This window comes from Verticillium dahliae, genomic scaffold (genome assembly GCF_000150675.1).
Source record: "Verticillium dahliae VdLs.17 supercont1.12 genomic scaffold, whole genome shotgun sequence".
Classification (NCBI taxonomy): Eukaryota; Fungi; Ascomycota; class Sordariomycetes; order Glomerellales; family Plectosphaerellaceae; genus Verticillium; species Verticillium dahliae.
Genome location: NW_009276943.1, coordinates 179,977 through 190,592, shown reverse-complemented (window position 1 = coordinate 190,592; position 10,616 = coordinate 179,977). Strand labels below are relative to the sequence as shown.

Below are 10,616 nucleotides of genomic sequence, written 5' to 3'. Positions count from 1 at the left end.
TGAAGACATGCATGGGAGGCGTTACGGTATAGCAGGCGGAGTTTTGTTCTTCTAGAAAATATACATCTTACAAGTCTTGTTACCATGTCCGTTCAAATCAACCAACGCCTGGGCCACCCCTTTCGTGCTGTGCTTGATACAAAATCGCTTTGCCGCTCTACCTGTACTCTGTACTCCATTTGTTTCTCTGTTCTTCGCAGCTTTCGCAGCTTTCGCGACTGACAAGGCACTCGGCCTAGAAGCGCGAAATGTCCCGCCCAAACACCCACGTCATGAACCAGTGCACCGGCACCATAATCTTGTTCCTCACGCTCATGCTCATCGTCAGGTACGCCCCCCTCCAGAGCACCCAAGCCAACCTCCCCCGGAGCCCGTCGGCCGAGCTCTGGTGGATGGCACGCCAGCTGCCGAGATAGGCCATGGTGCCGAGGTTGCGCCACGCAAAAGGCTTCGCGCGCGAGACGTCGTCGCCGTGGCGGTTGAGGGTGCGGGCCAGGTACACGGCCTGCTGGGAGGCGACCTGGGCCGTGGCGGGCAGGGCCTCGCGGTCCATCACGGCGCAGTCGCCCATGGCAAAGACATCGCGCAGGGTGCGGTCGCCTTGATCGAGACGCAGGCGCAGGTGATCATCCGTGAGGAGGCCACCGGAGCGCCCCGTCTGGAGATGAAACGTCTCGGGCGGGCTGCTGTCGCCTGATCCCGGAAGGCGCAGCTCACGCGCGACCATCTTCTGCACGAGCGGATTGGGCATGAGGCCGGTGCTCCAGACAAGGAGGCGAGCGCCGACCTCTGCGCCGGGCTCTTCCTGGATCGAGAGTTTCAGGGCGCCGTGTGGGGACTGGTCATCCTGGCGAATCTGCGTGAGGTGGTGTTCCGTTTTTGATATGGATGCCCTGGCGCTTGAACAAGTCAATGGCATACGAGGCGAGCTGCTTGTAGAACAATGGCCACCACCTTGGGAGCTTTGTCTTAGACGGTGATGGCCCCCGAGGGCATCTACTGGAGGAAGAGGCGGGCGAGGTCCTCGTAGATGAGGGTCGTGCAGCTCGGCGGCGAATTCAATGCCCGTGGGACCTCCGCCGACGACGGCAAAGTGGAGAAGCGCACGGCGCTGCTCGGGCGTGGCGGTGGGCAGGGCGGCACGCTCAAAGCACTGGAGGACGCGCAGACGGATGGAGCGAGCATCGCCGACATCGCGCAGGAAGTTGGCGTGCTCGCGCACGCCGGGGATGCCAAAGGTCTGGGAGTAGGAGCCCACGGCGACGACGAGTTTGTCGTAGGGAATGCTGATGACCTCCCCTTTGCGCTTCGTGACAGAGGCTTTCATGGTGGGCGTGGAGGCGGCTATTGTGACCTCGGAAGGGGACGTGCCAGAAGGAGACGATGTAGAGGGCGGCGGCGGCAGGGTGCGAGAGGAGAGCTCATCGGCATCGGCATTGGTCTCGACCTTGAGTGTCTTGTGGGCAAAGTCAATGTCGTCGGCCCATCCCTGGTGGAAGGCATCGGGCTTGAGACGGCGAACGGGCTCGAGGATGGAGCGAAACTCGAGGGTGCCGACAGACGTCGAGGCCAGGAGAGGTGTGAATACGAAATGAGAGCGAGGCGAGACGATGATGCGCTCGTACTTGGCAGGATCGAGAGCACGAGCGAGTGCATAGCCTGCCCAGCCAGAACCCAATATGACAACCCTTTCCCTCGGTCGTGTAGAGTCTGTCGTGGCATGCCGCAGCGTGGAAGGACTCGTCTTGGGCGATGATGAAACAGCTGTCGTTGTTGAGTTTGTCGTCGAGGCCAGGGCCAGAGCATCACGCCGCAGGTAAGAATGACCGACGCTCTTCCAGTAGCTCCGGGCTGCCTGAGACGAGGCCATGGTGACTATTCCGGCTGTATGTTGCACTGGTGAGTTTGTAGAAGGGGCTACAATGAAAGGTAGGACGAGGAAGCTCTTTCATAGTGCAAACCCGAGGCCGTATGAACCGGACCTCATGCTTTTCTTTTCCAGGTGCCCTGGCACTTGATGTCATGGGCGGGCCAGACCGATCACAGCCTTGCCTCTCGGGGCCTAGGGAGAGCTTGGTGGGTGCGATGAGTAATGCCCCCGGGGACACGGGGTCCGGCCAAGGCACCGAAGCGGTGCTTGTCGGATGCCACGATAATGGGTCGGGATGGCAGGCTGTGCGTCAGCAAGGAAGGATTTTCCCCTTGTCGTCTCGCGTGCATTTTTGGCCTCGTGATGATGGATGTGGATGGTAACTCGATGATTTTTAGGATGGTGTTCTGAGGGGTGAGGAGAGTCATGTTCTGATCACCATCACATAATTGCTGTGGCAGAGGTCGCTCCTGACAATTGACGACCGATGACGACAGGGGCAGGAGCGACCGGTGTGTCGGAGCGCATCTTGCGGGTGCCGGATCCGGAAGCACGGATCACCTAAAGGTCCTGGCGAGACCCGGGAACTCCTTCCTGGCCTTGCAGGTCTTGAGGAAGAGGCAGGGGCCAACGGGCAGGGGCCAACGAGAGAGAAAGGACGATGGCTGCTGTTGATCAATGCGGCAACACCGATCCAAGTCTGGTCATGAATCACAGGAGGCGCAAAAGAAAACGGGAGAAACCTCACCGGCGAGCTTCTGGAGACGGTCCATCAGACAGTCAGCCAAGTCATGCTGACAAGTCGTTCACAGCATACAGACGAAGCAGCGATGAACTCCAAAGTAAATGCATTCCAATAGCAAGATGGGCAGATGGCCATGGCACATCTCGACCTCCTATCATAGGTACTCGTACTCATACGTACATGCGCCTCCTCCAGCTCTCTCTCCCTCTCCCTCTCCCTCTCCCTCTTCCTCTTCTACTTACACTTCTTGTTCCTCGTCTATTTCCTCTTCTTCTTCTCCCCTTACTGCAGCATCGAGTCGAGACTCTCACCCAGCACACCCTCAATCTTGACAATCCACCGGTGCGTCTCCCTCTCTACAGCCTCGTCGTCGTCGTCCTGGAGCTCGCTGATGTACGGCAGCATCTCTGGCAGCGCCGACAACCACTCCTCGCCCAGCTTGTCCGTGAGCGCCTGCTGGCACTTGACCGCCGCCAGCCTGACGCCGGCCCGCTCGTCCCGCAGGTGCTTGAGCACCGCCGTGTTGAGCTCCTTCTGGTGGTCCGCCGAGTCCGCCGCGCTCGCGAGCTCGATGAGGGCCGGGATGAGGTGTGCCCCGACATCCAGCTTGTCGGAACCGCCGGCCCGCGTGAGCTGGCCCGTGAGCACCCCCGCGACGCCGCCAAAGTGCGCCGGCGCCTGCCAAAAGTCGTCCTGGTCGTGCTCAAACGACTGAGCCAGCGTGCCGAGCACCCGCGACCACAGCTGCCTCTGCTCGCCGTCCGCCAAGTCCGCCCCCTGCAGGATCGCCACGGCGTCCTCGACAATGTACGTCGAGTAGCTCGTCACGATCGAACGCAGCTTCTCGAAAAAGACCTGCAGGAACCCGTACACGCTGTGCCGCCGCCTCGTGCGTCCTGCCTTGTCTGACTTGCTCACCTGGCCCGACCACTCCACCACCTGCGTGAAGATGGGTCGGAACGCCGCGTCGTTGAGCTTGTACACCATCTTGATCGCCACGTCGTTGACGGCATCCTCCAATGCCGAGAGCGCCTCGAGCTGGCTCTGTGTCGCCGCTTCCTTGGCCAGCTGCTGTCGTCGGAGGTCGAGCGTCTTGAGGAGAATCGTCGAGAGCACCGTGACGTTCTTGGCGATCACCGACTTGGGGTGGCTCTCGACAGCCACGCCCAGCACGTCGACGTATTCGCTGATGGCCTGGCCTCTGTTAGCTTCCCGTAATGTGACATGTGCTGCACCGAGAAAGTGACGTACCTCGTTTCCAGCCGCGAGCGCCGCCTCCCAGTTGCGCTCGAGACCCGCGAAGAAAACCTTGGGCTCCACCTTGCGCGCCAGGAAGCGGACGCAGTTGAGCCGGCTGTCGCTGGCATCGTCGTCGAGGTCCGCTTCCGCCGACGCGTTGGATGCCAGGAGCACTTGATCGAGATAGGCCCCCGTCACCATGTACGGCAGATGCTGTGCCAGCGCCGTCATGAACGAATAGCCCGCGTTGTGCAAGTCGCTGCTCTGCTCGTCGCCATCCTCCGCCTCGAGGCTCTGGCGAATGTACAGAATTGCCTGCGGAACCGCCAGTGCGAGCACCGGCAGGATGCCGTCCTGGAGCACGTCCACGAGGGACGCCAGGCAGAGCAGCGCCATGACGCGCAGTTGCGTGTCCGGCTGGCCGAGGCACGAGGGCCCGGCAATCGTCGCCGCCGCCGCCGCCACCGCCTCGAGGTCCTTCTTGCCGTACTTCTCTGCAATCTTGTCCACGCACGCCACCGCCGTGTGCTTGTACTTGAGATCGTCCGTGTCGCGAATGGCCGCCGTCAGCTGCGGCAGGAAGCCCAGCAGCGCCGCCCGTGATGTCGCGTCCGCCGTGCCCTCCTGCTCGACGCGCACCTCGAGCGCCCGCAGCACCTTGCGCCGCAGGTCAATCTCCGTCTTGTCCATGAGGTTCTCCACAGCCTTGATGAACTCGCCAATCGACAAGAGGTTGAGCAGGTTCGCCAGCGCCGAGCCGCAGCACTCGTGCAGTGCCCGCGTGGGCTTGACCGTCTCGGCCAGCGCCAGCGTGTCCTTGAGCAGCGTCGCGTACAGTTCCCGCATCTTGGACGTCTCCATGTCGTCACGCTCCGTCAGAATACCAATCTCCTTGCGCAGCTTGCGGCCCGACAGCAGCGAGGGGAACACGGAGAGCTGCTGGAGAGCCACCGTGTTGACGTCTCGCTCGGCCAGCTCGTCCCCGACGCCCAGGAGCGTAGCCGACAGCGCCGGTCGCGGCTTGAAGATGTCGCTGATGAGATCGAGGAGCTTGGCGAGCGTGTGCAGCTGCACCTCGGCGTTGTAGACGGCCAGCAGGTCGGCGGCGAAGGACGCGATGCTCGGGCCGGAGCCGTACTTGTCGACGAGCATGGCGAGGAGCGCGAACAGGAACTCCTCGGGGCCGAGCGTGTCGACGAGCGAGACGAAGAGATCCTGCTTGCGGTGCGAGGGAATGTGCTCGTAGGCCGTGACAAAGCTGACGAGGAGCTCCGTCGCGCCGGCGATGGGGTTCCTCTTGCCCTTCTTCAGCGACTCCATGAGCGGGGGCACGACCTCCTTGATCGTCTGGTTGACGACATGGGCCGAGTAGTCGTCGTTCTGGCGCAGGACCGAGGCGCCCATAAAGGTGAAGATGGGCATGATGCTGTGCAGCACAACGTCGGGCGCCGCCGTCGCCAGGCTGGCAATGAGGAGCAGGGCCGAGTTCTGCACAATGGGACTCGTGGACTTTTGCAGGCAGTTGGCCAAGAGGTCGCCGTGGCCGCCCGAGCTGTCAATCTTGAGCTTCTTGTCCGTCTTGTAGGCAGGCACCATGGCGATGAGGCTCGTGAGCACGAGGTTCTGCAGGTAGCCCAGCTCGGAGCCGACGACGACGCCGAAGCGCTGCAGCTCCGAGAGCGTGTCGAAGAGGCTGTGCAGCAGCTCGGGGTGCGCCTTGGGGTCGGAGCCCTCGACGAGCTGCAGCACAAAGGTGACGTCGCGCAGCGTCTTGTTGAGCTCGGCCGGCGTGTAGACCTGCGAGCCGCGGTTCGCCTCGGTGCTGGTCCTGCGGCGCTTGTTCGGCGGCGCCTCGGTGACGGCGCGCGTCTGCGCCTGGATGGCAGACAGCGCGTGCGCGAGAATGTCCGTCGTCAGGTCGACGTTCTTGAGGAGATCGGCCGCCTCGTCGGCGACCACACTCTGCTGCTGCTGCTGCTGCTGCTCGCGCTGCTGCTGCTCGTCGCCCGTGTTGCGGCGGTTCTGGTAAATGTCGAGCATGGTGCGCGAGACGTCCGACTTGGTGTCCGACTTCATGGCGGCCCACATGGCGCGCAGGCGGGCAAAGTTCGACCGCACCAGCTCCGGGCGGCGCTCAGAGGCCGGGTCCTGGATGATGGACAACAGGAATTCGAGGCCGCCCTGGTCGTTGGCCACGACCGTCTCGGCAAACCGCCGGTGGAGCGCAAAGGGGTCGACCTGCTCGTTCTGGCACAGCACCGTCGCCTCGTCGGCAGTGAGGGCGGCCCACCAGCGGAACGCCGGCAGCAGGACCTTGGTCCTCGACACGGACGACACGCCCTTGATCTGGTTGAGCAGCGCGAGGAGGCTGGACTTGACCCTGAGCAGGGGCGACGCGACGACGTGGCTCGCGAGGGACGCGAAGATGGACTGCCTCGTCGACTGCGACAGCGCCTTCTTGTCGTCCGCCTTCTTGGCGCTGCTGTCGAGGCTGGCGTGGAGGAGGGTGCTGATAAAGTCCTCGTGCATGATGCACTCCTCGAGGCTCGGCAGCAGGACGTCGTTGAGCAGCTTCGAGACGACTTCGGGCTCCATGGCCTGGACCTTGACGCCGTCCGGGTAGAGGCCGTTGCCTCCCCAGGCCCGCGGCTTCTTGCCCTTGGCGGGGGCGGCGGGGGACATGGCCTTGACCTGGATGAGGAGATCAGCAGCGGCGCGGCGCACCTTTCTCGACGAGTCGAGTAGGGCCACGAGGCAAAAGGGAATGATGGCCTGGAAGTCCGTGTTGGCGGCGTTGCCGGCTTGGAAGCCCTGCTTGACGGCGTCCAGAGCCGCGGCACGAGCCAGCGTGGGGTAGGGGCCGCACCAGATGCGGATGAAAAAGGCGGCGTAGGTGCAATCCGTGGCCGCCTCTTGGCGGTGGAGGGTCGGGAGTTGGGTAAAGGTGGTCAGGAGGGCGGGCTCCTCGGAGCTCTGCGCCACGATCTGGAGGAACAGCTGGCCGAACTCGTCGTACACGTCGCCGGGGCTGGCGGAGAGGCACGAGGGCAGAGGAGGGGCGGCCTCCTGCGCGGCGGCGTGGCGCTCGAGGGCGGCGTGGAGGTCGAGCTTCGGGGCCCTGGCGGGCCTGGTGCCCGTCATGTCGACATCCTCTGGTGCCTGCAGCACCTTTTGCTGCCGTATGGAGACGTCGAGCTTCATCTCGAGCGCCTCGACATCGAGGTCGCCCTCCTGGATGACGCTCTGGATGATGTCGCTCGAGTCGCCCGTGTGGCGGGAGAGGTCGATCAGGGTCGAGCCGAGCTCCTTGCGGACCTGGCCGTCGGGGTCGATCTCGTCGTTGAGGCGGTGGGCCGCGAGGACGAGGGACTTGAAGACGACGGCAATCTGCTTCTCCTGCAGGACCTGGCCGGTGAGGACGGCGCGGATGACGGGCAGGCCGCGGTCGTCGCCCTTTTTGCAGAGGCGCTCGACGAGAGCGATGCAGAGGCCGTTGGTCAGCTTGTCGGCCCTCTGCTGGCGGCCAATGTCGACGAGGACGGCACCAAGGTCGGGGACCTTCATGAGGGCCTTTGTGACCTTGCCGGACATTTGCTTGGCGGAGCGGTGCTGGGCGAGGATGGAGAGGCAGACGAGGCCGGGGCGGGCCGTCTCGTGGCTCCAGCCGTGGACAATCTGCTCCATAAAGGCGGACAGAACGCCGTCGTCGAAGTGGCCTTGGCGGCAAAGACGGAGATGGCCATGTAGGTGGCGATCTGCATGCTGGGCTCATTCTTCATGAGCAGGGCCTCGCCAAAAACGGGTCCGAGGCGCTGGAACAGGGCCTGGTCGTCGTCCTTCTGGACGGCGTGGCGAACGGAGCGGGCGTTCTCGAGCAGGCCGTTGACGGCCTCGGTCATGAGGCCGCCCCAGAAGGAGACGAGGGTGGGGTACTGCTGCTGGTGGCGGCAGGCCTCGAGGGTGTATTCGGAGAGGGTTGAGAGGAAGTCGGACTTTTGGATGCCCTTGTGGACGATTACGGACCGGGGCGGGCTCGTCAGGGAGCGAATGTAGGGGTGCAGGAAGCGGTATTCGGCGGGTATCTTGGCGGGGAGAATGGACAGCAGGGTGACAAAGGCGGGTATGGAGTGGTAGGGGAGGAAGGTCGTCAGCAGGGCTTTCGTGTTGTCCTCGTGGATCCTCGTTGGTTGTTAGCGGGAAGCTTTGTGAGATATGGGGGGCAAGAGGGTCAAGCAACGCACTGGAACCGCCTGATGAGCCACTCGATGGCCTTGATCGCAGGCATCAGACGCAGGCGGCTGCCGGCGAGGCGCAGGAAGGCGTCAATCTTGGCGTCGAGCTCTGCATTCTCGCCAGCCGTCATCTGGGTCCTGTCCTCGCTCTGGCTCTGCTCGCTGAAGAGGGTCAGGGCAAAGGGGCGGAAGCGCGGGTCGAGCTGGCACAGCTCGTCGAAGCCCTCGAGGCATATTTTGTAGAGAGCCTGGAAGCTCTGGGTGGCGGCGACGCGGGGCTCGAAGATGAGAGACTTGGAGTGGGACGCCTTTTGCGCCTTGACGTTGAGAGACGACTTGGAGCTGGCGGCGATTTGCGCGAGCTGGGCGGCTAGGGAGGTCGCCATTTTCTCAGGGCGTGCAGATGTGAGAGGAGGTCATCCGTGGTGTGATGCCGTATGTGTGGGTGTATGTGTGTATGTGTGTGTCTATGTGTTGTGGCGGGGATATTGGGAGTTGGCCGCTGTCGAGGCTGCCGTGTCGGTTTTTTTTCTTTCGAACCAGCCTTGAGACGATCCAATTGCTGGCGTAGTCGTACCTGCTCTGGGCTTGTCTGGATTTTTTTTCTGGACGGGCCATTCGTTTTGCCGCGAAAGGCAGCGATAAGGGGTTGCAGCCAATGGAGGGGGCTGTTGATAAGGATGGCCCACTGACAGCCGCGAAAGGGCCACTGCGGGGCATCCAGCAGCGGTTGCCAGCACTGATGGGTGTTCTGTAGCATGTACAGCTGCGAGGCACTTCCCTTGAATCGTACCTACCTACCTACCTAGGTAACTTGGAGTCACCATGAAATACCAACTTTGGCAAGTGCAATGCAGAGGCATGTGGCCTTGGGCAAGTACAATGCAAAGGCATATGCCTCAATCAATACGGAAGGCACCATGACAGCAATGTCTCGAGGCATCCAAGCACATGGGTCTGTGTCCATCATAGAACAGCATGCACCCAGGCACAGATCATACTCCCGACGGCTGAGGAACCCGCCACTCCTGCAAACGCCTCCACCACGACACATGCCGAACACCAGGCTGCCGTCACGAATTGTAGCGAGGCCAAGAAAGAGCACTTCCGTCAGGCTGCGACGGCGGGCTTTTTCGGTTTCCCATGCTTCCCGTCGTCCGGAAAAAAGGGTCGACATGTTGACAACACATACAAAATGTCACCGGTAGGGCGCATTCGTGTCATGCTGAGGTTGAATGGCGTTTTATTGGGAGGGTCATGGCAACAAGACGGAGCAATCGAAGGAATCAAAAATCACCCGAATTTACCGCACGCCCTGGTCCGCACCAAAGGCGTCGGCTCTATGGACCGTGGCTCGTCGTACTCACTCCGAGGCCCAGCTTGAGTCCATCTCATAAAAGCATCATGCACCCCGAGCTGCTGGTCGACCTTTTATCCCTACGATCTATACAACCATTAGGCTCCATATCAACCAACCGGCCTCTTGACCCACACGAGAAGTCTTATCGAGACACAATCCACCACCCTGCAGCCTGACCCCTCTCACCTCTCACCTCATACCCTTCACTCAGACGCATTCAGCCTCTCAGAAGCGCCCAACATGGCTACGGTAAGTACACGGCTGGAAAAGTCTTGACAAAGCTCGTGCCAAAGCATGTAGACTGACGAGTCACCAGAAACCCTATCCTCAGGTCGTCCTGCTGGGCGATTCGCTGTTTCAGCACGCCGTCGAGGTTCTTGATGGCTTCTCCTTCCAGTCGCAACTGCAGATCCGTGAGTCGTCCTGAGGCCGCATGACTATACTATCATAGAGACAAAAAAAAATTCCCGGGCTCACACGGCACCAGACACCATCAGACGTCTTGACGTGATCAACCGTGGCTTCTCGGGCTACAACACGGCCAACGTGGTCCAGCACCTCGACACGCTCTTCCAGCCGCCCTCGGACACGACGCCGAAGATCGAGTACCTGCTCGTGCTGCTCGGCGCCAACGACGCCGTGCGGCCGATGCACACGCAGCACGTGGCGCAGGACAAGTACCGCGCCAACCTGGCCAAGATCATCACGCACCCGGCCATCGCCGCCCACAAGCCCAAGATTCTGCTCGTGACGCCGCCGCCCGTCGACGAGATCCGCATCGAGGTCCTCGACAAGGAAAAGGGCTGGCCCGAGACGACGCGCTACTCCGCCATCAGCGCGCAGTACTCCCAGCTGGCGCGGGACGTCGCCGCCGAGCACGAGGGCGTCGTCCTCATCGACCTGTGGAAGGCCCTCATGGACTACGCCGTCGCCAAGACGCCGGACTACGAGGCCGGCGCCGGCAGGCCCCTGCTCGGCACCTTTGAGAGTGGCCAGCGCGGCGTCCTCGCCGACCTGCTGCCGGACGGCTTGCACATGAGCGGCGAGGCGTACCGCATCTTTTACGACGCCGTCGTGCCGCACATTGGAGCCGAGTGGGTGGGACGCGGGGATGACGATCGCACGGGCTATCAGCTGCCGGACTGGCGGGAGTACCCCAGGGCAGAATAG

General features: G+C 62.3%; 3 protein-coding genes across 3 annotated transcripts; 1 reads left to right on the top strand and 2 right to left on the bottom strand.

The window, feature by feature from the left end:
• Positions 1-235: 235 nt before the first annotated feature.
• On the bottom strand, positions 236-1,870 carry VDAG_06349 (external NADH-ubiquinone oxidoreductase; the record flags this gene model as incomplete). The annotated part of the gene is made up of 1 exon (XM_009658727.1): positions 236-1,870. One exon carries the CDS (start codon positions 1,868-1,870, stop codon positions 236-238), a length of 1,635 nt encoding a protein of 544 aa, XP_009657022.1.
• Positions 1,871-2,897: 1,027 nt separating this feature from the next.
• On the bottom strand, positions 2,898-8,472 carry VDAG_06348 (U3 small nucleolar RNA-associated protein; the record flags this gene model as incomplete). Its single annotated transcript, XM_009658726.1, has 4 exons — positions 2,898-3,809; positions 3,867-7,616; positions 7,712-8,033; positions 8,096-8,472. The coding sequence occupies 4 exons, from the start codon at positions 8,470-8,472 to the stop codon at positions 2,898-2,900; spliced, it is 5,361 nt and encodes a 1,786-aa protein (XP_009657021.1).
• A 1,214-nt stretch (positions 8,473-9,686) lies between these two features.
• VDAG_06347 (GDSL Lipase/Acylhydrolase family protein) lies at positions 9,687-10,616 on the top strand (the record flags this gene model as incomplete). The annotated part of the gene is made up of 3 exons (XM_009658725.1): positions 9,687-9,695; positions 9,763-9,859; positions 9,934-10,616. 3 exons carry the CDS (start codon positions 9,687-9,689, stop codon positions 10,614-10,616), a joined length of 789 nt encoding a protein of 262 aa, XP_009657020.1.